Source organism: Rhinolophus ferrumequinum, chromosome 9 (genome assembly GCF_004115265.2).
Source record: "Rhinolophus ferrumequinum isolate MPI-CBG mRhiFer1 chromosome 9, mRhiFer1_v1.p, whole genome shotgun sequence".
NCBI lineage: Eukaryota > Metazoa > Chordata > Mammalia > Chiroptera > Rhinolophidae > Rhinolophus > Rhinolophus ferrumequinum.
Window position 1 is genome coordinate 87,248,568 of NC_046292.1, and position 27,280 is coordinate 87,275,847.

General features: G+C 43.0%; 1 protein-coding gene across 1 annotated transcript in view; it reads right to left on the minus strand.

Moving 5' to 3' along the window:
* Nucleotides 1-25,479, minus strand: part of LY86 (lymphocyte antigen 86) — a 64,419-nt gene extending 38,940 nt beyond the window's left edge. The window contains exon 1 of the mRNA XM_033113337.1: nucleotides 25,271-25,479. Within this exon, the coding sequence (XP_032969228.1) occupies nucleotides 25,271-25,397 (127 nt within the window). The 5' untranslated portion in view covers nucleotides 25,398-25,479. The remainder of the gene's footprint in view (nucleotides 1-25,270) is intronic.
* Nucleotides 25,480-27,280: the final 1,801 nt, after the last annotated feature.

Here is a 27,280-nt window from a genome sequence, read left to right on the forward strand (position 1 = left end):
ACCCCTTCCCTGATGCTCCTTCCCTGCCTTTGAAGAGAAAAAAATGACTTGTAATGTGGCAATGTGCTCTAACTATGATGTTCTGTTATTTCCTGACCTCTCCTTTTTTCTGCCTGTCAAATCTTATCACCATGGAATCGCACAGCCTGACCCCTGATGGGCCACTATTTCCAATAAGAGTAGTTCCACCCTCATTCAAGTCTCTTTGGTCGGCATTTCATTGGGAATACACTCACACATTTGAATTCCTATATGTGATCTGGCTTCTTGTGTATGCAAAATGCTTTTAAGTACGTTCTTGATATCAGGCACAGCAGAAGTGGGATGGACATCACCACAGTGGAATATCTATTGTTGGTAATATGAGAGGGCGAGAACTCAGACACCTTGTAGGCTGCCTGGTAAGCTTGCTGAATGCAATTTTGAGTGTGAAGGCATGTCTGGGTTGCCCAATTCAAAATTCTGGATCCCTTACTTGTCTGTTTCTAACTGCAAAAGAAATGGAATTCATTACTGATGGAAAGGGGGTATGAACCTGCATGCCCCCTGACCCCTTGGCCTCTGAATTCCACTCCCCTGGAATATTCTGAGCTTGGCTTCCCTCAGCTTAGGAGGAGATAGTTTTGCATTATAATATGACTGAGACCATAAAGAATAACAAAGATAAACTTTCATCAAAAATACCTCACCAAATGCCTCAAGGAAAATAAGGACCCATTAGAGGCTGTTATGCTTGATTTTTTACATCTTAGGAGTAGATCAACAATGAACACTAAATTCACAGTTGTATTGTGTGTTACCAAGCGGGCACCATGGTGCCACATAGCACAGAATCTTAACATGAGGATGAGAGCAAAATTGAACCTGTCTCAGAGGTGACAGAGTATCTTACAGGCTTGAGAGTTGGAATTCCAGTTTGGCTTCACTTTCATTTTACTGAGTATCTGACATATGGCAGGAAGAACACTAGGCCATGGGAGATACACAGACAAATCAGAAAATGCTTCTGTTCTCATGAATCTAATTATAATACCATCATCTAATTAAAATACTATACAATCAAGGAATAAGATATTCATGAAAAAATACATATATACTTCAATCTCTCATTTTTATCATCAATGTTTCATGGTCTTCTCTGTACAAGGTGGGTCTTCCATGCACTTGCTTCATATTACCTGACCCCTTTTCCTTTTAAACTCAACCTTACTGACAGTGTTGCCATTCATTCTCTCCTCAGTATTTATTAACTGTGTATTACGTGCCAGAGACTGTAGCTGTCGTGGGACCAGGCAGGGCAGGAGGCTCCTGACCAGGTCAGTTTTCCTAGAGCCCTAGTTTCGGCTGAGTAGTGATCAGGGCTCCCCCAAAGTCTAGAAGCATCTGGGGAAGTTGCTTATTCTGGTGGGAACTGGTAATTGTTTAATTTTCTGTTACTAATCTAGAAATGCGTTTACACTGCATTTCCAGGGAGGGGATTCAGATTTCACTAGTAGGCAGACCCCTCCTGGGGAGGGAGTCCTTGGTGGCTCCATGACTCCTGGGCTTAGGAGCAGTGGGAACCGTGGCAGTGTTTGCTGACACCGAGACACAGATATTCCGGTTGTATTTCATTTTGGCATTTCCTGCAAATCTGGCCATCTATGACTGTGGGGACACAGCCCCAAAAAGCAGTTTCCAGGCTCTCGGCCTCACATAGAAAGGTGCTGGCTCAGGTAGTAAATGGCCATCGACAGTGTCAAATGGCCATCAGCTGTGGCTAGTTGGCCGTCAGCTGTAACCAGTGAGCCATTGGCCACTAATATAACTGCCGTGGCTATGCTAGCAGAAAATAGGAGTTAGCAAGAAGATGGTGGCTGAGCTACCAAGCACGGATTGCAGCCAGCAAGTGGGGTTGGTTGGTTGACAGAGAAGCAGACAGCAGGTTGCAGGTCGTGTGGCTCCTGCTTCCTGTGTCTCCAACCCAGCCGCCAGCGAGACTATAGTGCTATGACTCCCCTACCTATGGCTCCGTGGGTGTTCCTTTTTGGCCTCACCATATCCTGCATTCTTATGTGGGGAGCCACGGCACATGGCACAGCGAGCAGGGTCCCCTGCATGACAGATGGGTTCCAGGGAGGCATCCCCCTCCCTCCAAGCTATCTGTCACTGTATTCCTGGCTCCCTCCTTCCCTCTCTTTTTATCATCCCTCTAACTTCTTTTTCTAGAGAAACAACAACATATTTCCCCAGTCTCAGTGCTAAGGAGGGAAACACACCAGGTCCCCCGAGGCCTCAGCAGCTACCCCAGTGGCTTGTTAAGGAATTATTTCAAGAAAGGTAGGGCTCTGCTTAGTTAGAATTCTTGTAACAGCCCCTAAGAGAATTTTTTTCTATTTCATTTCAGGCTCATTGACTCTATGCCAAACACTAACCTAGGCCCAGAAAGGTTTGAGATGGGGTCCAGGGATGAAGAGGGCAGAGCTAAAATGATGGACAATGTAAGCTGTTGGAGGACTGGGTGCATAAAACATGGCACGTCTATAACAAACTCCAGCTGTGGAGAAGATCCTGGAAGCACAACAGATTTGGTTGGCAGCCGTGAGTGGGAGGGGTGGGCTTGGAAGCACTGGGATGGGAGGAGCCCTGGGGCCACTGCAGGAGTGGTGGCCGCCTGCAGGGGCTCACGCAGACCTGTGTGCTGATGCACAGCAATCACGTGTGGGTGGGATCAAAGCAATCCTGAAGGTAAACTAAACCAAAACAACCTGTGATTGTAAATAAATGAGATTCAGCCTTAATTACGGACATTGAGAGAGCAGAGGCATCTTTTGTAGCCTCATCAGCTTTGTCTTTTTCTGCCCTCTGTGTTCATGGAAGGTTCAGTCTGGGGAGTCTGGGTGCCATTCTTCCCATGGTGGTGACTTGAGTGGAGTGTGTTGTGTTATGTTGTGTTGCATGTGTCTAGGGCCTCTCCACAAACTTCCATAACCTTTGGGAGTGGAATACCAACTCATCCATCTACTTTTTTCATGAGCACGATTTTACTTCCTGAGAGGCTGCCTCTGGTCCTAACACAGACTCAAATACAGGCTACACAGAAAGAACAATGCTTTTTCCTTTCTAGAGAGATGTAGAAAGGTGTAAGCTATAAACTCTCTGCACAATAACTCTGTAAGAATTTGAAAAAACAACAAAAAACCCAAAAAACAAACAATAACAGCAACACACAGTACCTTTACTATTTCTGAGTTCCCCACTTCAACCAACCTTGTTTGGCTCATTGCAGTGTGAGAGGTGCTGCACAAATGTTTATTGAGTGAACAGTGAATGAAGGAATGTCGATTAACAATCAGACGGGGGGAAGATAAAGGACCATATTCCCGTAGTAGTAATAGAACTGATTTTGAAAATGGCCTGCCTACTCCTTTATCTCCTCAAATGTTTTGCTAACACATTTTCTTTTTAATAAGTCAGTTAGCTCTCAAAATCCCTCAGTTTGCCCTCTCGCAGTACAAAGGGATATAAAAATTACTTTTCCCTTCATAGTTCTCAGTACTCAGACTGGGGGATAAATGTCCCCCACTTTGACTGTGTTTGGGACACACATTTGAAGTCTGAGCAGCTATCAGAGCATGCCAGCATTTTGATTTTTCCTATTTTTGGTAAATGCTGAGAATAAATAGAGTGGGAGATGCTACTTGGACAGCAAAGATGAGAAACAGATACCTATTGTTTATTGATCCAGTCACAAACATGTTCTGAGCCCTACTGCATGCTGAGCACTGAGCTACATGGGGGGACGCAAAGATGATTTAGTTTTAGGCAGAGCCCCTGACTTTTATTTTAAGGTTTTAATTGGTACTTTAGTGTAGTTTTTTTTTCTTTTTTTTAAGTTTCAGATGTACCATCTGACATCATATATAGTTATTACAATTCCACTGGCTCTATTCCCTATGCTGTAGTCCATATCCTGTGACTATACATATATATTAAATTATAGTTAACATTCAGTATTATTCAGCTTCAGCTTCAGGTGGACACTGCAGTGGTCAGGCGTCTACATCGTCCATGCAGTGGTCTCCCTAATAAGGCAAGTGTCCATTTTGGAACAGAATGTAGAAGAAGAAAGAGAAGGTAAACATGATTGTTGGACCGTGTAGCTACAAGATGCTACAGAGCACAAGGGAGGAGCACGTAACGCAGCTTGGGTGGTCCGGCATGGCCAGGGGACGGAAGTGACACCAGAGATCAGGCCTCTGAGCTGCAGAGGACCCAGGGGAACATAGTGGGAGTGGCCACTTTTATAGTTCTGATCACAGGCAGGTGCTGTTCTACGTATTATATATGTATCAACTTGGATCCTCACAAGGGCCTAAGACAGAGATACTATTCTTCTCTCCATTTTAAGAGTCAAGACAACCAAGGCAAAGAGGGTTTACGGAAATTACCAGGGTCACACATTGGGGGAGGGGGGGCTGGAGCCTGTCTTCAGGGTCCACGCGAACTCTTTTCTGTGAACCTTGGGGCAAAGAACAACATATGCAAAGTTCTGAAGAGAGTGTAATTTCTGGGAATTTGCCAACAAAAGCCCTTGGTGAAATCAAGCCAGTCCTACATTTGTGGTATTCACCTGGAATACTATCAATGCAGTTCTTCTTTGAAGACCTGAGGTCAGAGGTGTTTGCAGGGACATCCACAGACCTTAAAGATCCTAGAGTCACTTGTGGAAGGATCCTGGAAAGAACAGAGACTTAACTTTTTCCCTGTACTTTCCTTTACTTAATAGCTGTCGTTTACTGCTTAAAATGGCACCAGAAAGATAGCTTTCTGCTCTCTTCCTCTACACTTCCAGAGAAGGAGCCAACCTTGGTGAAACAATTTCTGCGACTGTTGAGGTTAGGGCGAGTTTTCCCTGTCATCATTGGCCCACATCTTGTAGGTAAGTAAGCTCAGGCCTTCTCACCTTTTTCCTGACTTTGCTGAACATCTGGCTATCACATGGAATTGAATTACTGTCCCACTGATGGCCATAATTTGACATCAAAGTCAGTTTATCCTTTGCAGCCCTTAAATATACACATACACACACACTCGCACACATTTTGGAAATACAAAAACCCCAGCCCTGTCTCGCTTTGGCCTTTTAGGCTAACCATTTTAAAGCACTCTTGGCTGGAGAGGTTCTAGGAACTGCTGCTTCCACTTAACTCAGAATTTAAATTGGGGTGACAGCTAGCAATCACCTGGCCTCACTGAGCTTCCATTACCTCCCCTATAAAAGGGGACACCTGGAATCATTTACAACATCACACTTCCTTCTGGTGCCAGCTTCTCAGAGGCCCTGGAGGCCAAGGTGGTGGAGCCTGCCTCAGGGGCTTGGGGCCTGCACTGTAGACAATACTCCTGCAAGGAAGACGTGGGGCTTTAGGGTCAGAGCTAGGCCACGTCTTTCCTTTTTTTTGAATTAACTTTTTATTTTGAAATAATGATAGACTTATAGGTAGTTGCAAAAAGACCAGAGAAGCCATGTGTGTCCTTCACACACTTCCCCTCGTGGTAACATCTTATATAACTGGATATCAAGTCCAGGACACCGATGCTGGTACAATCGGTGCAATCTGCAAGCCACCTTCCGCTCTCACCAGTTTTCGCGTACACTCGTGCGTGTGTAGTTCTATACACATTTTTTTGCATGTAAGCACCACCACAATCAAGATACAGATACAAAAACTCTTTCTCATGCTGCCATTTTAGAATCACTCCCTACCTGACGACCCCCTTCCCACCCTGAGAATGTTGTGTCACTAGAACCATACATTATGTAACCTTTTGAGACTGGATTTCTTTTCATGTGTCATAATGGCCTTGAGATCCTTCCAGGTTGTGTGTATCGATAGTTCACTCATTTTTATTTCCGAGTAGTATTTACAGTGTGAATGTATCACAGTTTGTTGAACCCTCACCTGTTGAAGGACATTTGGGCAATTTGGGGCAATTTGGGGCTATTACAAATAAAGCTGTTATGATTTTTCACTGACAGATTTTTGCATGAACATAGTTTTCATTTCTCTGGGAAATTTCTCTGGGATTGCTGGGTTATATGTTATGCATACATTTAGCTTTATAAGAAAAATGCAGCTGTTTTCCCGAGTGGCTGTACATTTTATGTTCCCTCCAGCAAGGCAGGTGGGTCCTCTGAAAGAGAAACTTGAAAGAGAAGCTTGTTCCCTGGAGAGAAATCAGGAGAGGGGCTGTAACCCAATGTGGGATGGACAACTTCTACACCCACTCAGCCTTCGAAGTTCTGGCAAGACTCCCTGTGTGAAACGAGAAGAATGTTCCTGAGAATGATTCAAATACTACTGTGGGAGCTGGAAGTGCACAGCAGCCATGGCTAATTGTCAATGCCTGTGCGGGGGAGGGACAGCGTGGATGGTTGTGAAGGGGGCCTTCCTTACTTAGCCCCCACCCTCCCTTCTCAATGCTGCATTCCGGCCCAGAGGCAATTTTGGCCAGGCTGTGTCATGTGGAGTGCTGCAGAACAAGTGTTAATTATTGAGATTTGTTTCCCTTAATGCTTTCAAGTATGAGATCAACTTAATATATTTTTCTTCCTCCTTAAGTACTGCTCTCCCCACATGTGGTAATGAATTGTCCACTGCTGTTTCTAATCCTCCATCAGACTCACGAGAGGAAAAAATCAATTTACACTTTTCCTAGGAAGCAAGCCTATTGACAGAGCTGACGTGCTGTCTGTCAGGCTGCCATAACAGAATACCACAGATGAGGTGGCTTGAACAACAGAAATTATTTCCCACACTTCTGGGGGCTGGGCAGTCCAAGATCAACATGCTGGCTTATTTGGTTCCTGGTGGAGACCCTCGTCCTGGCTTGCAGGACGAGGATCAATAAGTGCTCACAGGACAGAGGGAGACAGAGCCGGGTTCTCTTCCTCTTCCCAGGACACTAATCCTATTATGGGGCTCCGTCCCCTTGACCTCATCTAACCCTGATTACCCCCTAAAGGCCCCACCTCCAAATACCATCACGTTGGGGTTTAGAGCTTCAACTTTTCAATTTTGGGAAGGACACAAACTTTCAATCCACAACACCTGTAAAGACCCTCCTCTTACTGTTAGCAGGTCAGCAAAGGGGCCATAGTGACACTGTGTCTGAATGTGACCACCCAAATTTAGAAAAAGCAGAAGAGCGACCCACAGAGAGGCATTTGAAAGTAGAGGAAGTGTTCAGGGAGGGTCGCAGACTCGTTCTTCACTAGAGAAGAAGAGGCACAGTGTATCCAGGGCATGGGATCCATTCTTCCTAAAGACACTGTGGGGACTTCCTGAGAAGGCAAAGGGGTACCAATGGGAGTTTCTACCAGGATGTCTTTTGCTGAAACCAGGGAAGTAGTACTCTGCATTCCTAAAACCAGCCCACCACTTCTTCCTGCATCTCTTACATTGGGATATGGAGACAGAATGAGTTGGGTCTGATGTCCAACTCTACAGAGTTCGCCCTGACGGGAAGGAGAGAGATGTTTCTATGGTAAACTCTGCACTTCTTCTGTGCATTTTGTCATTTGTGTAACATAGACCACCCGGGAATAGAATCCCAGGGCACGAAAAATACAGGGCCACAAGCACTTACAGGTAGATGCTGGAGGAAACAAGAACTAGCTTCCTTTGGCTTCTGCCAGCAATATTTCTCTCTTCCAGCAAATCAGATCCCTAACCAAGTAAAGGACTCACTTCTCTACTTTCTGAATCGATCCTAGTGTTTCTCTCCTGATTAGAGGGATAAAAATACTTTTGCTAACAATATGAAAAGAATTATATTGGAAAGTAGCAAACCAACATGAAAAATAAGATGAACAAAACTGACTTTAAATTAATAAATGAGAATAGTGCACTTGCCAACTAATGACAGCTTTCCTGCTCCCCACTACCCTGAACACAAGTTAAACGGAACACATGAGTTGATCAAAGCAAAATTTCAAGTAGACCCTGACTCACTACTTCACTCTTCTCTTTCACACCATTATTGTCACCATTTGCCTATTGCTTAGCCTTTTCTTGCCATCTGTTTATGTGTTTTAAGAACATAGCATTTAAAAACTATTATTGTATGCAAACATTACTAGACAAAACTGATGAAAATAAGAGCAGTTCTCCTAAATACTTTTGCCTGGGCTTAAACTTCAGAGAAGTGGAAAATAAGTCCAGAGCTGGGAATTTTTTTTTTTCCTGACACAAGGAGACATAAACAATAGATGCTCACAACATTTGTAATTGTAAAAATTGGAAGCAATCTAAATATTCATCAAAGAAGAATGGACACAACTGTAGTCTATACACATAATTATATATTCTACAGCCATGAAAACAAATTAACCAAAGCTGCACATGCCAGCTATCTCCTGGAATAATGTCATAAATCATCCCCAAAACAAATTATTAGGTTGCAAAAGTAATTGTAGTTTTGCAATTATTTTTAACCTTTTAAATTGCTATTACTTTTGCACCAATCTAATATTAATGCAACTCTTTTTAATTCCAATAATTTTTAGATTAGGTTTTCCTACATGAACAGTCACATTGTATGCATATAATAATGTTTTTGTTTCCTCCTTTCAAATACTTAAACATTTTATTTTTCTTGTCTTATTATGCTGGCTAGGGCCTTCTGCACAATGTTGAACAGAAGGGGTGCTGGTGGGTATTCTTGTCTTGTTCTGAGTTTTAAAGGGATTGCTTTCAATGTTCCACCATTAAATGTGATGTTCACTGTACGTCTGTGTTATTATAAGTGTATTTCTGTAAAGAGCAGAGAGAGCTGATTTTTAAAATTCAATCCGGCATTCTTTTTTTTTTTAATCAGTTTACTTTAGTCAGTTTATATTTATTGAGACTTCTAATATATTTGTAATTATTTCTCATTTATATTTGGGTTTTCTTTTTTTATGCCTGGATTTTTCTATGTTTCTTTCTCCCCTTCTTTCCAGCATTCTTTTGGATTGATTGAAGGGTTTAAAAATTTTTTTTATCTTAATACTTTGAAAGTTATATACTATATTTCTTGATTTTTAATAGTTACCCTTGAATTTCTAATGTGAATATTTTATTTAATAAAGCTTGAAGTTAATTTATTTTTTAACTTCTTTCTTGGCATTTATTTATTTTTAATAGATTTTTAAAAATATTTCAATTACAGTTGACATGCAATAATATTATATTAGTTTCAGGTGTACAACATAGTGATTAGACATTTATATAACTTATGAAGTGATCACTGCAATAAATCTAGTACTAATCTGACACCATACATAGTTATTGCAATATTATTGACTCTATTCCTTATGCTGTACTTTACATCTTCATGACTTTTACATTTATTTTTTATTGTCGTAAAAACCGCATGACATTAAATGTATCACCTTTACCATTTTTAAGTGTACAGTTCAGTGGTGTTAAGTATATTCACGTTGCTGTGCAACAAATCTCTAGAACTTCACCTTCTCCTTAAAAAATACAAAAGCAAGGACATCAGAATGTTTTATGTTCCGTCATCAGTCCCCTCCTCCATGTGCTATTGTGCTGTATTGTTCCCTTGTGGTGGGCAGCCTCCAGTACGGCCCAATGATTCCTCCCCTAATTCATACCCTTGTGTACACATCTCCCCTTGAGTGACCCAGTGACTTGCTCTAACGCAGAAAACATGGCAATATGTTGGGGTGTGGCTTCTGAGATTAAGCTACGAAGACCTGTGACCTCTGTCTTTCTTGCCCTCTCCTTCTCAGAGCCCTTATTCGGGAGAAGCAGGGAGGTCATGATGTGAGTAGCCCTGTGGAGAGGCCTACATGGCAAAAAAATGATGGCTCTGGCCAATAGCCACTGAGGCCCTGAATCCTGCTGGCAGCCATGTGAGCAAGCTTGGAGTGGACCTTCTGAGGCCTGCCAACAGCCACATACTCGCATGACTTTGGAAGCACATCTTTTCCTGATCAGGCCTTGAGATGGCGGCAGCCCAGAACAACAGTGATACGATCGGACTATGAGACCCTTTATCAGAGACACCTTATTAATCCACGCCCAAATTCTTACCCAGATCAAAACTGTGAGATAATAATTTGCTGTTTTAAGCTGTGAAATTTTGATGTAATCTGTTATGTAACAATAGAAGACAAAATATTTCTGTTTCAAATGAGATATTATCATCCTTACGTTCATCATTTATTTAAATCTACCGATTCTTTGCTTGCCATTCCAACTTGCATCTCAGAAATTACTTTTGGGAGCGTTTTATTTCTTTCTGAGGTATCTCTTAGAAAGTTTCTTTCCTGAGAGTCTTTTGGTAGCAAACTCTAGATTTTGTTTGTTCGAAAAACATCTTTAATTTACTCTTATTATTGAATGACAATAAGCTATACACAGAATTCTAGGTAAATTGTTATTTTCTTTTTTTTCTGACTCTATTAATGTTGCTATTTAGAAATCTGCTGTTAGTCTAAATATAATATCTATTAAGGTAATTTCTCTTGCTACTTTTACCAGTTGTATTTTGACTTGTTGATTTGTGGTTTTACTGTGATTGATCTAGTTGTGGAATTCTTTTGTAAATCCTACGTGGGAACTGCTGTGTTTACTAAATTTAAAGATTAATGTCTTTTATTAATTTTGGAAAATTATCTGAAGATAAATCTTAGCATTTATCTTCAGAAATTGCTTTCCTCCCATTTTGTCTATTTTATTTTGAAGCTGCAGCTCATATCTTTCATCTCTTTATTTCTTTGTGATACATTTTGAGTAGTATCTCCAGACCTTTCATCCAGTTCGTTAGTTCTCTCTTCAGCTATTTTAAAATCTGTGTTTTAACTTAACAATTAATTTTTTATTTCAACAATTAAATATTTCATTTTAAGGGGTTCTATTTGATTCTTTTTTAAATCTTCCTGATCTTTTTTTGACATATTTTTCCTTGCTTACATTTTAGACTCTCTCTTTCATTTCTTTAAACAAATGACACTTTCTTATTTTACATTCTGAATCTTATATTTTCTAAATCTAATGTATTTAAGGGTATTATTCTGCTGTGTTTTTGTTTTTGTTTTGTTTTGTTTATCTGATGATTTCCCCTCTAGATGGTTTACTTATTCGTATTTTTAAATTTTGGATTATGAGCTCAATTATCAGAAATCCTATGAATTGAGGGTGTGTGTCCCTCCAGAGATGATTTACATTTCCTGCTGCCAATATTCCCCAGATGTTCCCAATCAAGGCCCACTTTCACCTACTTTCTAGGCTTGGGATTTTCTGCATCATGAAGGTAATATACATTTGGGCACCAAACCTATGTGATATCAGGTCTAGAGCTACTAGTTCTCAAGGAAGACTTATTTTCTCTAGAGACCAGGTAGGGCTAGATAAGTTTCCTTGTCTTCCACCTTTGCTGAATAATATATTTTTCTTTTCTTATCCACTTTTTAAAAAATTGTGGATATAACTCCTTGAAGGTCCTGGCTTCATGGAGGGATCAATTTCTCATTTGCACAATACAGGATACTCTTGCCAGACTCCCACACAGCCATTGAAGCCTAAGTTCTGGTTCATGCAGACTGACATATTTACTAAGGGCAGACACAGCTTCAGTGTTGAATTTTCTATTTTGGGGCTTTCTGGAGGCCTCCCATCCTTTCCTGCATACTTAGTTATGCACTGAAAATTATGTGTGTCACATTTTACCCATTATTTTCAGCTAACAAGAGTTTTTCATGATATGTAGACCAGAAGATTGTCTACACCATACATTTTCCGTAGGTGCACAGGTCATTTTTGGTGGGCTATCTTGGTCTGTTTTCCACCAGTGTCCTGTTCATGGATGCTTTAGTGTATATTAGAGATTCAAATACACAAGGACACTCCAGCAGGGCATTTATTCTCTACAAAGCCTTCTTCTTACAAATACCTATGGCTCTGCCTGAGGGCTTTCTCTGCATGTGGGAGTGAGCTTGTCCCATCACAGTCAAGCCAGAAGTCCTGGGGAGTTAATGTCCCCAGGAACAACCACAACAGATAAGAGTTGATAGATCAATGCTCCAGTTTCTTCTCCCTTCAGATCTGACCACTCTAACTCATGTTGTACAGGTTCTCCCAGAGGTCGCTAGAAGGACTAAGCCCCAATTTACCACAGTGGTTATTTTGATTGGCTTCCTTTACTTCCTCATCTCACTTCTTCATTCTCTTTTGGTGCTTCTTAAGATCGTTTCTCAAATAAATTTGCATTCAATTCAGGTGTCGGGGACCATTTTTGAGAAAACTCTAATCTTAATATTTGTACTAATTCTTTTAATTTGTAGTGAGTATTGACTATGTATATGGTGCTAAGTACTATGGATTCAAAGGATAAATTCTAAGAAATAGTTTCATCTCTGGAGCAATTTATACTCTAGGCTACCTGATTTCTTGCTATCTTTTAGAAATACACATTTTAGTGATGTTTGTAGGTAGCAAGAAACATTTCAACAGAGTTGAGTCAAAATTGGCACAAAATCTAATTAGCAGTTCCAGTTGTTTGAATGATGATGGAAATTGTATGAACTGGACATGCTTTAGTACATGATTATTGGGCCAGTAAGAATATTCCACAATGAGTAAGTGGATATCTAACTGTTACATATTTGGCCTTCTTGGGGGGAATACATGTGGTGACATCACTTTGATACAGAGAACAGTGATGGTAAAACTGAACTGTAAGATGGTTTCTTAGACATGCTTTGAAACAAGGAAGAGAAGGCCTTTGAGTGGTGAAAAAAGGTTAAACTCTCCCCTCTCTTCAGCAGAGGCTGCAAACGGCTAGCCCATGATTGCATCTAGCTTTCAGATATATTTTGTTGGCCTGCACAATGTTTAAAAACACTTAGACTAGTTGCCATATTTATAAATTAAGAGACTGTGTCTCTAGATTAGAAACTCTAGTTTGTTTCGAAAAATTAGAAGATCGGACATCAACGGTCCCACAAGCCCACATGATGTATCAGATGGAGAGGACCAGTAGTTTCCTCCTTGAGATGAGGCCAAGAGCCGTCGTCCCTGTCACTTTCTATTGTATATTGCAATTGACCCACTTCATTCATAATTTGCTATTTCCATTAGGGTTTTTGCATTTTTGATTCCTCTTCTGGAATGGGTGAGATGTAGGGAGATGACTGATTTTGGAAGGTAACTGTGACCTACTCTTTCTTGCTTATGCTCCTGTCACTGCTTTCTAGAACTCCGAATGTCCGCTCCCTTAGGAAAGCAGTGCTGCTGAGTCCCTGAGAGCAGGCAATGTTTGCAAAGGAGCCTCCTGCTCATTATTTTGGTTATTGGCTCTAAAATGTCAAATACATTTTGGTTAGGACACTTAATACTTGCTAGAAAGCCTGTGCTCTGTTCAACCATGGTTCAAATAAACTAAGAGCCATTGGCGATTTTCTCCTCAGGTATTCTTTTTTTTTTTTTTTTGAAATGTACATATTCACTTACACAAGAATTGCTCTTTAATTTAGTTAAGACCAAAGCCAAGTGGGAGGCAGAAAAGCTATTGTTTACCCTGGAAAAATAATCTTACTGCCGACTTTCCACTCCACTTGGATTCCAAACAGCTCAGTGTAGGTCAGGCTGAAATTTAGAGTCTCTGGAGAATTGAGGCTTCTAGTACTTCCGTTTTGGAATAGCCTCCATCCACAACCCAGACTGAGCCAGATGACCCCAGTGGAGGGGAGTGGAACAATTTGGGCATTTGCCTAATGGCTGAAGTTGGTTGTCCTTAGCAAGCTTTACTATATATGGAGAAAATATATAGGAGAAGCAAGCTGCTGGCATCAAGCTTTAGGGCTTTAGGGGCCAAGTCACCTCTCATCAATACATAGGTCTCCTCTGTCATGGTTATTTCTTTTCTAAGTGTTGTTAGAATCCTGAATGAAACTCATACATAGAAGAAGGCAGCTTTCATTCTAAGTAAACTCTCGCTTTCACCGCTCAGTGAAACTATGTCATTTCTATGTGAAGTCTGCAATGATAGTACATTTATGGAACTGTTGGCCCTCTCAATATTATGAGTGAGCCACCATAGATCTTTTGTATATACAAAGGCACTTGGTTTTTAGGGGCCCGGGCAAGAAGGGCTGTGGGCAGATCGCCTGAAGAGAAGGGCTGAGTAGAAAGGGAACCCTTTGCACTTGGAGGATGTGGGTATGGGGGAGAGGGTCTGAATTTCGTGTATGTGGTATCTTTGACCTGAATTTTGGTAAGTTCCCATCATGGCTTTTATGCTGACAGAGGAAGCAGAGCGACCTGGGAGGGTCCTCTCAGGTTCTGCTGCCATCTAGCTTCGCGGCTGTGGTGAGGACACATTGCCCCTCTGGCTCAGAGTGTTTCTGAATAAGGAGATGCTTGGACAGGAGCCCTGACTTTCTGTCTGGCCAGAACATTTCCAAGTTTGTAAGAGGTTCCCAGTTTACCCTGAGCCTGTGGGCAGGGACTGGCATAATGCTGACCCTGCCTATGTGCCAACAAGTGCTAGGACTGTGGAGAAATACATGGTCATGGAACAGCCCCCATCCCAGGACCAATTAACATCCATTACCACAATAGGTGTTCACAAGGCCAACTGTGAGCAAATGATCTTTTGGCCTCACAAAGCATAAGGCTGCTCCCAAGAGCTGCTCCAGCAACCTCACCTTGTTCTGGAGCATTTCTCGGGCTTCTCCCTTTGCAGGTATACAGCTACTGCGACTGCGATTGGCTACACTGGCCATGGAATTGTACACAGACTGTGAGCCAGAGCTAGTGTAGCCTGCTCTGCTCATCTCTGCCTCAGAAGTGGGGGGGAGGGGGGAACCACTGGGAACTTTCTTTTGCTGGTTGGAGCAAACAGCATTTTAGCAATGCCAGGCAGTTGCTGGGAATAGGAAGAAAGACAGCGTCTTGAAGACCTCATCTCTTATGATTCTGTTTTTAATGATTACTTAGCAAGCATTCCTGGGTGATACAGGCTCAACGATGAATGACAGGAAGGACTTTGGGTTACATCCCAAGCACGAGAGGAACATGAAACTATGTTCCTAGTTATCTGGAATTTCAGCGTGTTTCCACCCCTAGGGACAGACCCCAGAGAATGGTGCACTTTTCTCTATCTTTACGAGGAGGTAGGAGTAAGGACAAAGAGTTGTGAATGAGCCAGAAGAAAGTAGAACAGAAGGACTGATGGGCTCAGGTGTTCTCATATACAACTTGGATGGAAATCAGCACTAGTGATCCCATGGCATATACAAGTAGAAAGACAGCCCAGTGCTATGTTCGAAGTGCTTAGACGATGAGTCAGCTAAATGCTGTACAGATGAGTGTCAACTGTGCAGACAAAATCTGTCAACTCTAAATGACCCCTCTAATTACATTTTTTATATTACCATGGCAGGCTAATTTTCCAACAATGCTGACAGACCAGGTTAATGTATAATAACGCTAGGACAATGAGTAAGTAACATCACAATGATCCAGCAAAACACACCATTTTTTTTTTTTTTTTGAGGAAACAGCACCAGGATACAGGGAACTTTTGAAAGGAAGGGGCTTTAAAAGGTCCTCAGGATGTAAGACCTCAGGTCAAGTTTAAGAAAAGAGAGTTTGCTCTCCAACCACCAAGCCAGAATCGATTGGTAACTCAAAACCTGTATCTTTGGCTGGTTTGAGCTGTTACTCTTTAGTTTTGGCCTGGAACGTACTAGACACCTAGGAAAATACTGAATTAAGTATTACTATAACCCCAGGAAGGTATAAGAATACAGGTAAAAATAAATAATAATCTAAAGATGATAAAGAAATAAATGTAGACCCATGTTATCAATATTAAAAGGTAATAAGTAGAATAATCATTGTGATAATTTGTTTGCTTCACCTGCTTTTAAAGCATTTAAGGAAATCTGTATTCGATTAAATGCTTAAAATTCTATTAATAAATTCATGACCACTGTATGCATGTCAGCAATAAAATTAATGTAGTTTACAAAGTTTTGTTGTATTAATTATGCAAATAGTGTTTAATGGTGTAAAGGGACACTTTTAATACCGTATAGGAAGACTAAGTTGATCACATACAGAGGAGCCCTTTGAATAAGAAAGACCCCAGCTATGAGAAAGGATCCTGATGGCTAAAAGGCAGAGGGAACCCTCATCCTTGTATTCTGGATTTCACAGTGGGGCTGGCGCAGTTCCCACCTGGCCATAAGTGGAGATGTCAGGCTTCAAACAACGGATTCCACTGGCAGCACTTTGGCTAAGCAGATAGTATGTGAGAATCAATCCTCAACTATAAATTATGCTTGGAAGCAGCATTTTCTGCTGTGGGATCCTTTTCTTTCTCCTCCTAGCTGTTGGGTTGGTTACCACTAACTTCTGCCTGAAGGCGGAACCGGCACAGAATTTCAAGAAGGGACACACAATGATGGCTTCTTGGATCCCACACAAGGAGGCTGGCAGATGCAGACTCGCAGGTTGCCCACTGAGCATGAATCACCCATCAGTTGCACCCAGAAGGATGTGCATGCACTTACTTGTTCCCTGGTAAACCCCACAGTACTTCTTCCGATGCCCACATGGATTCTCTGGGATCCCAGAACAAAGCCACTAGATGGGGGCCTGGAATGTCAGTTTACAAAGCATCCCAGAGAAGGACTGAACACCAACCCAGGTGGCACAGAGTTGCTGGGCGGGTAACCCTTTTCTCTCAATTAAAATCTGCGCCTGCCCCGTTGTTGGGTTTGGAGGGGAGTGCCTGCACCTGCGTGACCGTGACTGGCACTGCCACTGCTTTGTGCCTCTGACTGCTCCTGTCAGTGTTGCTGAGGGCTCTGCCAGCTGGGTGCTTCTTGTCACCTGGACCCTGGTGCCAGCGGGCCTCTGCCAGGTGCTCCAGGGGCACAAGCTGGGGCTGGGAAGGGGCTCTCTCACCTTTGCCTTCCTTAGCCTCAAGGAAAAATAGCTGCTTTGGATACCGCACTCTCCCCCTTCTGCCGGCCTGCGTCTGAAGCCTTCCCAGAACCTCACACTGGTGACTGCCTTGGGAATGCATTGTCGGTGCTGGAGTTTCTACGGAAATAGCTGCAGAGCTGGACCAGAATCCTCACCCGTCTCCACCTCTCCAAAGATTCTCCTCCAAAACAGGACCAAAGCTGCCCATGGGGATTTGGCCCGAGGATGGAAAGACCTAGGAAGACATTTCCTGCCTGCACAGAAGAGGCTTCTTAAACTCACAGACTCTGGGCTGATTTCTCTTTAGGTCCCTGTTCACTCAGCCTCTCCTTTAAAAAGTGTCTGGGGGAATTAACAAGGGAGCCCAGTGGCTTGGCAGCAGAAACACACCTGCAGACTCTGTTCTCTTCCAGCTCCTGTCACCCTCAACTATTTCCTGTTCCTACTTTTAAAAATCTGTGTCTCAATGTTGACATTCATATATATGTATATAATTAAAAAAAAAAATCAATGTCCTGTCTTTACATTTGGGCCAAAAGATCTTATTCTGATCAAGGCAGCTAGCTTGCTGTTTAATCCTGTGTGCCCAAGGTTAACCCTTTGGAATTGCATCTTTATTTCTCTGGCTATTTGTCTACTTTTCTTTAATTGCATTTTATTTATATCCTTATTAGTCTTGGAAAATAAACTAAGAGAGAAATTGCTTTCTGTGCGCTATATTTTAAAATACTGCTAAATGACTACTTGGTCTGTGATGTTTACCATTCTTACTATTATGTTTTGATGTTGTTGCTTCTTTTGTGTTTGTCTTAGGCTCCATTTGCTTCAGAATTATTAGGCTTTGAGGGAAGCAATTCCCCCCCCCCTTCGTTTCCTCCCAGGGCAGTTTTGGAAAAAATGTTGTTTCTATGAACATTTTATCAACATGCCTGTTCATTCTGCTATACAGCCAGGTCATTTACAGCTTATCCTCTGTTTCGGAGGAGAAGTTGCCAGCATTGCTTTGTATTCTTAAAGTCTGGTTAATTGTCCTGTTTGACTGTCTTGATGGATTACCCAGGTGCATGTGACCTGATTTTGACTTTGTAATTAAAGACTTTTTGGAGGTCAGGTAAAGTGCTGGCTCTGCAGCAAACTTCAGCAACATGCAAAACCTATTTAGGCCGACACAGACAAGGCTGATTGGCAGCAAGAAGTGGGGAGCAGGTGTTGATTACAAGTTTGAAGCACGGTGAATGGATACGATGGTTTCCTGACCCTAGAACCTCCCAGGTAGCTGGCTGGGCCCCATGCGTACCACCCACATACGTCAACTTATTGCCGAAGCTAGGGCTCCCTCTCTGCCCCCTTCTCCACTCACCATCTTCTCCACAGAGGAAACTGCTGTCAGGTGTGGGAGTTGTAGGGTTTCCCTATGGAATAAGCGTGCTGATCTTTTCAGGAGGGCTCTGACTGCTAAACATGCTGTTACTGATAAGAGAATGGTAAATGTCATTCCCAGACACCTCTGCAACAAAAGAGAACTTGGTACAGGCGACTGAAAAATGTAGGTGTGAGTGTTCCTTCTCCTCTATGGCCACTGCAGGTCCCTGACGGACACCGGAAGAGCCCAACTGGCCCAGCTCTGAGGCTCTGAGTGCAGAGAGAGGAGGCTGGAGTGGGGTGGGGGCGTGGGGAAGAGGAAACAATCCTTGAATTAGAAGACAAATGTCCTCCTCCTTCTCCTCCTCCTCCCTTCTTCCTCCTCTCTGTTTCCTCCTCCTCCCTTTCCCCCTTCCATCTCCTCTTCCTCCTTCTTCCTTTTCTGGTCCACAGAACAGTGGGGTGTTTACCTCTTCACCCAAAGACTGAGGTTTTGAGCTGTGCCTTCTCCCTGTAGCCACCCTATGCTCCTGGGATCGTGTGGCCTGGGTTGCTCACTGTTAGAATTCCACGATACAGCTTTAAGTCACTGGGCCTGGAGTCAGACACTTAGGTTTGTATCATGGCCCAGGTATCCTACGTGATTAAGGTAGTCAACAGGTATGTGCTTCAGTTTCTCTATTTGGGAGATGGAGATACACATACCTCACAGGGCTGTTAGTAAGAATTGAATGAGACCTTATAGATGGAAGGAATTTATAAATTGTAAAATGTCAGGCAGAAGCAGGAGATTTTGATGGTAACGATGATTCTCTGTAAGGTCTCCTATAAATTCCTTGTGATGATGGTGGTTTAAGGATCAAGCCCACTTGACCATCCAGCCTCTCTATGGCTGCAGTCATTCAGAAGACCTAGAACTTGAGGCTCTAATCTGGTGAAGAGCTTGAGATTCCTTCCTCACCTTGAAGAGAGAGCAGCAAACTTCTTCTATAAGGAGTCAAATACTTAATATTTCAGACTCTGTGGGCTGTACAGTCTCTACCACACCACTCAGCTATGTCATTGTAGCTTGCAGCAGCCACAGACGATCCATAAATGGGTGCGTGTGACTGTGTTCCAGTGAAACTTTATTTATGGACACAAAAATTTGAATTTCATAGAATTGCATGTCACATTCTATTTTTTTTATGTTTAGCTACTTAAAAATGTAAAAATCATTCTTAGTTCATGGGCTGGACAGAAGCAGGCAATAGGCAGGATTTGGCCTGTGGGATCCATTTGTAGACCCCTGCCCTAGACAACTCCCAGGAGCTGCTTCAATGGCCAGGTCAATGTGAGTGTCAGAGAAATTAAAAGGGGGACAGGCAGTCATTTATGCGTGTGTCATAGGTCTCTTACTTTTATGACCCTTCTCTCTGCCTGGTTGATGTCAAAGCATGTTAAATGACAAGATTGAAGTCTGCACTCAAGACTCTTGCCAGAAAATACAACCTAGATCTCTGTTCTCCAGTCCTTATCAAAACCCCATGACAGCAGCTACAACAACAATAATGATATTTATGGATGGATGCTGGGAGCACATAGCTCATCCATTCCTATGGGTAGTGCCTTTGAGTAACCCAGGCCTGCAAGTGCCACATCCATGGAAGGTTTTACTGTGACCCTTGGCAAAATTGGTCCTGAGTTGTGTTTTAGCGATGAGCCCTTGGTCCACACCAAGAGGCACCATGGAAAACAACAAATGTGAGTCACTGTGGCATCCTTTATCAAGATGTTGTCCAGGATGCCATCTCTCCAAGGAGAATTTCCTCTTAAGCTCATCCAGGTATCAGGAAAAGCTGGACATCTCCTTAAAACTGGTTTTATTTTTGCATAAGTAAATTTATGCAAAACATTTTTTTGCATAAATAAATAAATTTGCATAAAAGAAAATTATTTTTGCATAAAATAAAATAAGAAAATAAAAACAAGAAAATAATGTAATTTCCTTGTTTGATTTGGTTTCAAGAAAACTCATAGTCAAATATAACTCTAGTGACTGTAAAATATCTTACAAGTCATCAGTAGCAAAGATTTATTGCACATAGTATGTGCTCAGCACTTTTCATGCAATCCTTCGCACTTAATCTTCACAGAGCCCTGAGAGGTGGACAAATTTATTATTCCTTTTGTTGTGGGCTGAAAAATGGCTCCCAAAGATATCCATGTCCTAAGCCTAGGAACCCTTGAATGTTACCATTTTTTGGCAAAAGGGACTTAGCAAATGTTATTAAACTAAGGATCTTGAGATAGTGAGATTATCTGAATCACAAGTGTCCTCATAAAAAGGAGGAAGAGGGACATTTGACACAGAAGAAAGCAATGTGATAGCTGAAGCAAAAGGAATATGTTGTTGGCTTTGAAGATGGAAGAAGGGGCTGTGAGCCAAGGAATGCGAAGAATGCAGCTGTAGAAGCTGGAAAAGACAAGGAAAGAGACTTTTCCCTAGAGTTTCCAAGGGAGTGTGGCATTTGACCAAGTGAGACTGACTTGGGATTTCTGACGTCCACAACTCTGAAAAAATAAATGAGTGTTGTTTTAAGCCACCAAGTGGTAACTTGTTACAGCAGCTCTAGGAAACCCATACACCCACTTTATAATCAAGGACAGGAGACTTAGTATATTGCCCAATGGTTGGAATGAATTTGCTGATTCCAGACCCCAAGATCATATCCCTCACACTGCCTCATCTGTTGTATGTGTCCTGACCTTCCCTGACTTTATTATTCCCCTTCTTCCCCCTGCCTTCCCCTGCTTCTCCTGGTTCATCCTACCATCATGTGTACTTTTGTAATCTACCTTATGTCGTGGTGTGATAGAGGCAGCATATAAGTAAATACATTGGTGGACAGTTATTGTATGTGCATGGGCTGAGGTCCCTGGGCTTCTTCCAGCCCTGAGAATTGTTTTATGGTTTAATCAGAGAAAGGCCCCCAAATGATTTTGTTTCCACTTTCCTTTTGTAAAGACCGTGGCTCTCTTTTTTACTGCAGCGCTAACAGTTGGACAGAGCAGGACTTCAGCTTTTTCAGAATATTTTGCTCACTTCCTGGTCAATATTCAGAGCTCAGCAAATGCTTATGAGGTTCTTTTTGTCTTCTCAAAGATTTTTTGTATTACTCAGAACAGTCTCTAGCCTAAGACTTCCCCTTCCCACTAAAATTATTAAACAAAAAGAGAAGGGAGAAATGAAACACTAAACTCAGAAAATAATGGATCCTTTGTTTTGTCTGCTGACCCTCCCATGTCCGTGTGCATATTGGAATTCTAGGAGCCCCTGATGTGCACTGAGGTTGTCCAAACATCAGGGCTGGGCAGAGCATCACAACATGTAGCCTCTGTGCTGTGTTATCAATGTGAAGGTAATGGGGGTCTGTCCTCTCATGAATCCAGCAGCTGAGAAAGGACTGTCTCCATCTGGAGAGGGCTACGCAGACAATGGCTATCAAGACAGGAGGCAGGGCCCATTCCTAGAGAAGCTCCCAGAACTTTGCTTTCCTTTCTGTTAACTCCAAGTGTACCAAAGACTCCTTCTGACCTGAAGGCTGTTGAAATGATGCTGGTTCAGGCTCTCATTGTTTCTTTCCTGAAATATTGATTCTACAAGCTACAAACCCTGCCTCTAGCCTCAAACAGCTTTCAATCTAATATCCACACCCCTATCCATTATTTGAGGGATCTTTCCAAAAGGCATCTTCCTCATTGCCAAAGGGATGCAGTCCAAACTTGTCTGGGTCTCCTGTTGCCTCAGTCAGAGAAGCAGAACCAATGGAATTACATATGTAATATGTACATATTATATATATATATATATATTATATATATATACACACACACACACACATACATGTATATATATACATGTACATATTATATAATATGTACATATTATATGTAATATGTACATATTATATATATATACACACATACATATGTATGTGTGTGTGTGTGTGTGTGTGTGTGTGTGTGTGTGTGTATATATATATATATATATATATATTCTGGAAAGAGATTTATAATGAGGTGTAGGCTCCCATGATTATGGAGGCTGAAAATTCCCACAGTGTGCTGTCTGAGAGTTGAAGACCTAGGAAAGTGGGTGGTGAGGTTTGAGCCTGAGCACCAGGAGTGCTGCAAGGAGGACACAGAGTCCAGCTCAGTGGTCAGGCCCAGAGTGAATTCTCCCTTCCTCCATCTTCTTGTTCTATCCAGGACCTTAACAGGTTGGATGATGCCTCTCCTCATTGGAGTGGGGGGAGGGTGATCTGCTTTACTCAGTCCACTGATTCAAATGCTAATCTCTTCTGGAAACACCCTCACAGACATACCCAGAAATAATATTTAACTAGCTATCTGGGCATCTATTAACACAATCAAGTTGACACATAAAATTAACCGTCACACTAGGGCTGTGCCCACATTTCCACCTCATCTTTCATCCTGTCTTCCTGTTCTAGCCCTTCCTCTGTTCCCTGAACTCTATGCCTGCTCACATCTGCCTCCTTCATACATGCCATTGCCTCCTTCCCGCTCCCCACTTCTATTCCACTGGCCTTGAGACAAAACTCTAGACAGCAGGAGATTAAGAGCATAAGCTCTGGAGTCAGACAAGCCTTGAATCAATTCATTTTAATTGCACAAACATTTACTCAGTGCCTTCACCAGAGTTGTAATTCTGCCACCATTGCTTGTGTGGCCTTGGAAAAGTTACCTGATGTCTCTAATCCTCAGTTTACACACCTATAAAATAAGAAGAACCCATACAAAACACTTGGCATGGTGCCTGGCACATATAAATCTTTCATGAACATGAGATGTTATAGTTACTATTTTATCACTCTTTAAGGTTGAACTCAAGCTTGATGACCCTTTCCCCAACAGATTTAGTCTCCAGTCTCACCCTCTTCAACCACCATGTCTCCTGCTGCATGATGCGTGCCTGTATGCCAGCTCTCCACACAGAGCACTTACCCTGTTCTTTAATTGTCTGACCTCCCCACTACTCTTGGATGAGAACTGCGTCTCCTCCATTCTTCTGTTCTGAGTACCCAGAGCAGGGCTTGTGCCTGACATTCATGGATTCCTTGGAGCAGAGAGAGGAGATCTCCCCAGGTGGGCTGGTGCTATGCTCTTGTTTAGTCCCTGTTGCATCCACCTCTCTGGCCACTCCTGGCAGCCACTTGAAAGTCTGTGCCAAGCTTGGCTGTAGGCTAAAGGCTGGTCAGGGAGATGGACCAGCCATGGCAACCTTTTATGGACTGATGAATTGGAAAAACAAATCTCGAGCAGTCCATTCATCTCATGTCTTGCTTCTCATCCTCACCTAAAATGAATAGACGCCAGCAGAAAGCCTCCCCATTCCCACGGGAAGAGCAAGGGTAATGAGATCAACACATCAGCATCCAGCCATTCATTCTCTTTTACATTAAGAAAACCCAAAAATGTTTTGTGCACTTTAATGTTCCATGTTCCTTCTTTTTAAAGGAGTAAAGTCAAGTCAGACAAATGGCCCAAAAAACCAGCTGACTGTCTGGATGTCTCTGAGGCAGCTCCTTGGGTGACAGTTGTAGGGATCAGCTATCTGCTCAAGTTTAGCATCTCCACCACTCCCCAGCTCATAGTGGGGCCAAGTTAGATGCTTAAAGGGCATCTCCTTTCCACCTCCTTCAGTCCAAACACACTTTGCCCCCGTCTACCTCCAAAGCGTCATATTTCACAATGGCATGCCTTTTCAATAGCCTGAGCCTCTACTCTTCATTCCAGATGTGATTCTGGGGGTAGGCTCATTTCTCCACACTCAGGCCCCCTTAATGGACTGAATTGTGTCTCTCCCACCCCCAAATTCATATGTTGAAGCCCTAGCCTTCAGTATCTTAGAATATGACTGTATTTGGAGAGAAGGCCTTTAAAGAGGTAATTCAGGTCAAATGAAGTCATATGGGTGGGCCCCAACCCAATAAGACTGGTGTCCTTATGAGAACAGAGAGGCACAGCAAGAATGTGTGGGCATTGAGGAAAGACCACGTAAAGACCCTGGGAGACAGCCATCGGCAAGCCAAGGACAGAGGCCTCCGGGGAAACAGTGCTGCTCTCACCTTGATTTTGGACTTTTAGCCTCCAGAATTGTGAGGAAATAAATTTCTGTTGTTTAAGCCACCAAGTCTGTGGTATTCTCTTATGGCAGCCCTAAAAGACTAACATAAACCCCAAAGGGTTGGTTCAGACACTGATTACAGCAGTTCCCTACATTCTGTTCATTAGATTGCAATTTCTGTCGGTTTATCTCTTTGTCCCATTGGAGTAACAACCAGGGTTCATTCACTTTTGTTATGTTTTGCACTAGAGAAAAAGCAGGCATTAATAGCTGCCAGATGAGTTTTTGCCTGGTAATGAGTAATGCTGCTGCAACAGAAGCTCCAGGAGTGTCATAAGGACGTGAATCTTCTCTTTGACACAAGTGATCTTTTCACTCAACTTGCAAACTAAAGAAACTGTCCAGGGGTACAATTTTGTTTTTTGAAGGGGCGGGGGTTGCATAGAAGCACCTTTTCCTAATTTTGAACTGGCGAGGTTTCATGATTTGGTGCATTCATTGGTCATTTTGTTATTTTTCAGGCTCTGTGGTATTAGTGAATTGCTATATTTAGAATCTCAAAGTCTTTTTCTTGTTATTTTCGTGGCTCTTCAGGCTCTTCCCCACTCCTACCCCTCCTTTCCCAAGGACTCCAAATCGCCCTCGCACACCTGTTACAAATAGAGAAAGTGTCCAGACACTGGTCCCCTCACCCTTCACGCACCCCAACTAAGCACTATAGTAGCCCACATCCGTGGGCCTTACTTTCCCCAAAAACACAAATGGATGTTTTGAAAGACCTTACCACAGCTCTGGTAGAGTATTTTTAAGCTCCCGTCCTCACAGACTGTGTGTGTGGGCCAGGCTTGGCCACCATCACGGTTGGCAGAAATCAGAGTCCAGACGAAGAAGGCAGCCATGAAACCTTTCATAGTGAGGGCCTGTGTGTGACCAACTGAAAAATAACACGCCCAATGAAAAGGACCTTCAGGGTGGTTCTTCCTCGCCTCTCATTAAAGGGGTGACATGGTCAGTTTCACTTCTCATATTTTATGCTCCTGTGGAACCACTGTGAGAAGCAAAAGGCAGTTAGCAGAGGCATTTGAATACTGTTCCCCCAGGACTTTTGAATCAACCGGGTGAGGCTAATTTGAATCAGAGGTAGGTTGGATGTTGACTTTCTGCTTTCACAGGGAAAAAACTAGCAAGTGATGCATGACCTTATGCCTCAGGTCCCCGAAACAGCTCCCCTAAGAGCCCCCTCCCCAGGTGGAGTGGTGAACTCAGGAAAGGTAAGCCACAGGCCACCATGTGTTTTCCATCAGTAGGCCCCTGTGTCTCTGCAGGCCTCTGATGTGGCGTGGACCCGGGGCCTGGTTGGAGTGGGCAGGCAGCACTGGGCATTTGGGAACGAGGTTTTTGCCCTATTGGCATTTTTCTCACCTTTGGTTTCAGCTCCACTCTCTGGATGAAGATGTCAGCAGTGACGTGTGCAGCTGTGAGAACAGGGTCTTGTTTTGGGAGCAGCAGAGGTGGTCTCTGGAAATGAGGTGGAGGGAGTAGCCCTGAGAAGTGAACTATATTTTGTTCCTGGGTTCAGTTTGGTAGATGGGGAAGTGAGGTTCTCCCTTTCAAGAGTGGGGGTTTAATTGTTTCAGTCATTGGAGGGATTACTAATGTTACATCTCATTTTCTTTTCAAAGCCAAGATTCTGTCCCCCTGTTCTCAAAGCTGTTGTCCTGCTTCAAGACAGGACAAGAGTTCAAGGTTTCTGAACTCTGATTCCCCGCTCACACCCCACGTCCACCTTAGCTGGAGAAAACCAGATTCATGGCTAAGGCCAGCAGATTTTAGAAGTAACAGAGTACACTATTTCCCCTGGGAGGAAAAGCATTTCCCTGAACACACTAGGTAAACTGACCATTTCTACTGATGGCAAAATAAGAATTAAAGTCTCTTCAAAACTTTTTTTGAAGTAAGTGGAATCTAATTACCAATAAAGGCAAACAAATATTTTGACGTAATCAATGGAAGCTTTGTATTTCTTGAGAGACATCAAGGACTAGTCACTTGGAGAAGGGGCAGGGGGGCAAGTCTGGATTGATTTTTATCCCCCTAGGTACTTGTCGTGTGGGGCGGCCTGCGGGGTCTCAGCTCCCACTCCCCTCATAAGAACGCAGGATGTGGCTAGGCCAAAAAGGAACACCCACGGAGCCATAGGTAGGGGAGTCATACCACTATAGTCTCACTGGAGACTGGAGTCACCCGACGTGCGACCTGCTGTCAGCTTTTCTGCCAACCAACCGACTCCCCTCTCCAGCACAGCTGCGGCAGTTATATCAGTGGCCAATTGGTTGATGGTCAACTAGCCACAGCCGACGGCCACCTACTACCCGAGCCAGCACACCTCCACGTGAGGCCGGGAGCCTGGAAACTGCACTCCTGGCTCTGTCCCCACAGTACTCATCTGCAAATAAGTTCAGTAATGTTGACTTTCAAGCAGTCATTCTCAAAGTATGTTTTTGGACAGTAGCATCAACTACAACTAGGAGCTTGTTACAAATGCAAATTCTTGGGCTACGTGCAAGACCAACTGAATCAGAAACTGTGGGGTGGGGCCCAGCACTGCATATTAATGAGAGTCTGACACATACACTAGTGGAAGAACCACTGGCTTTTGTGGAACTCAAGATGAAAGTTGAGCCCCAGAGAAGAGGTGGGTGAGTTGCTCTAAGAGGAGACAAGCAACGGAGGGCAGCTGTGCTGTGAACAGGAACTCAGGAGGTGAAAGCCAGGAGCTTAATGCTCAGAGCTG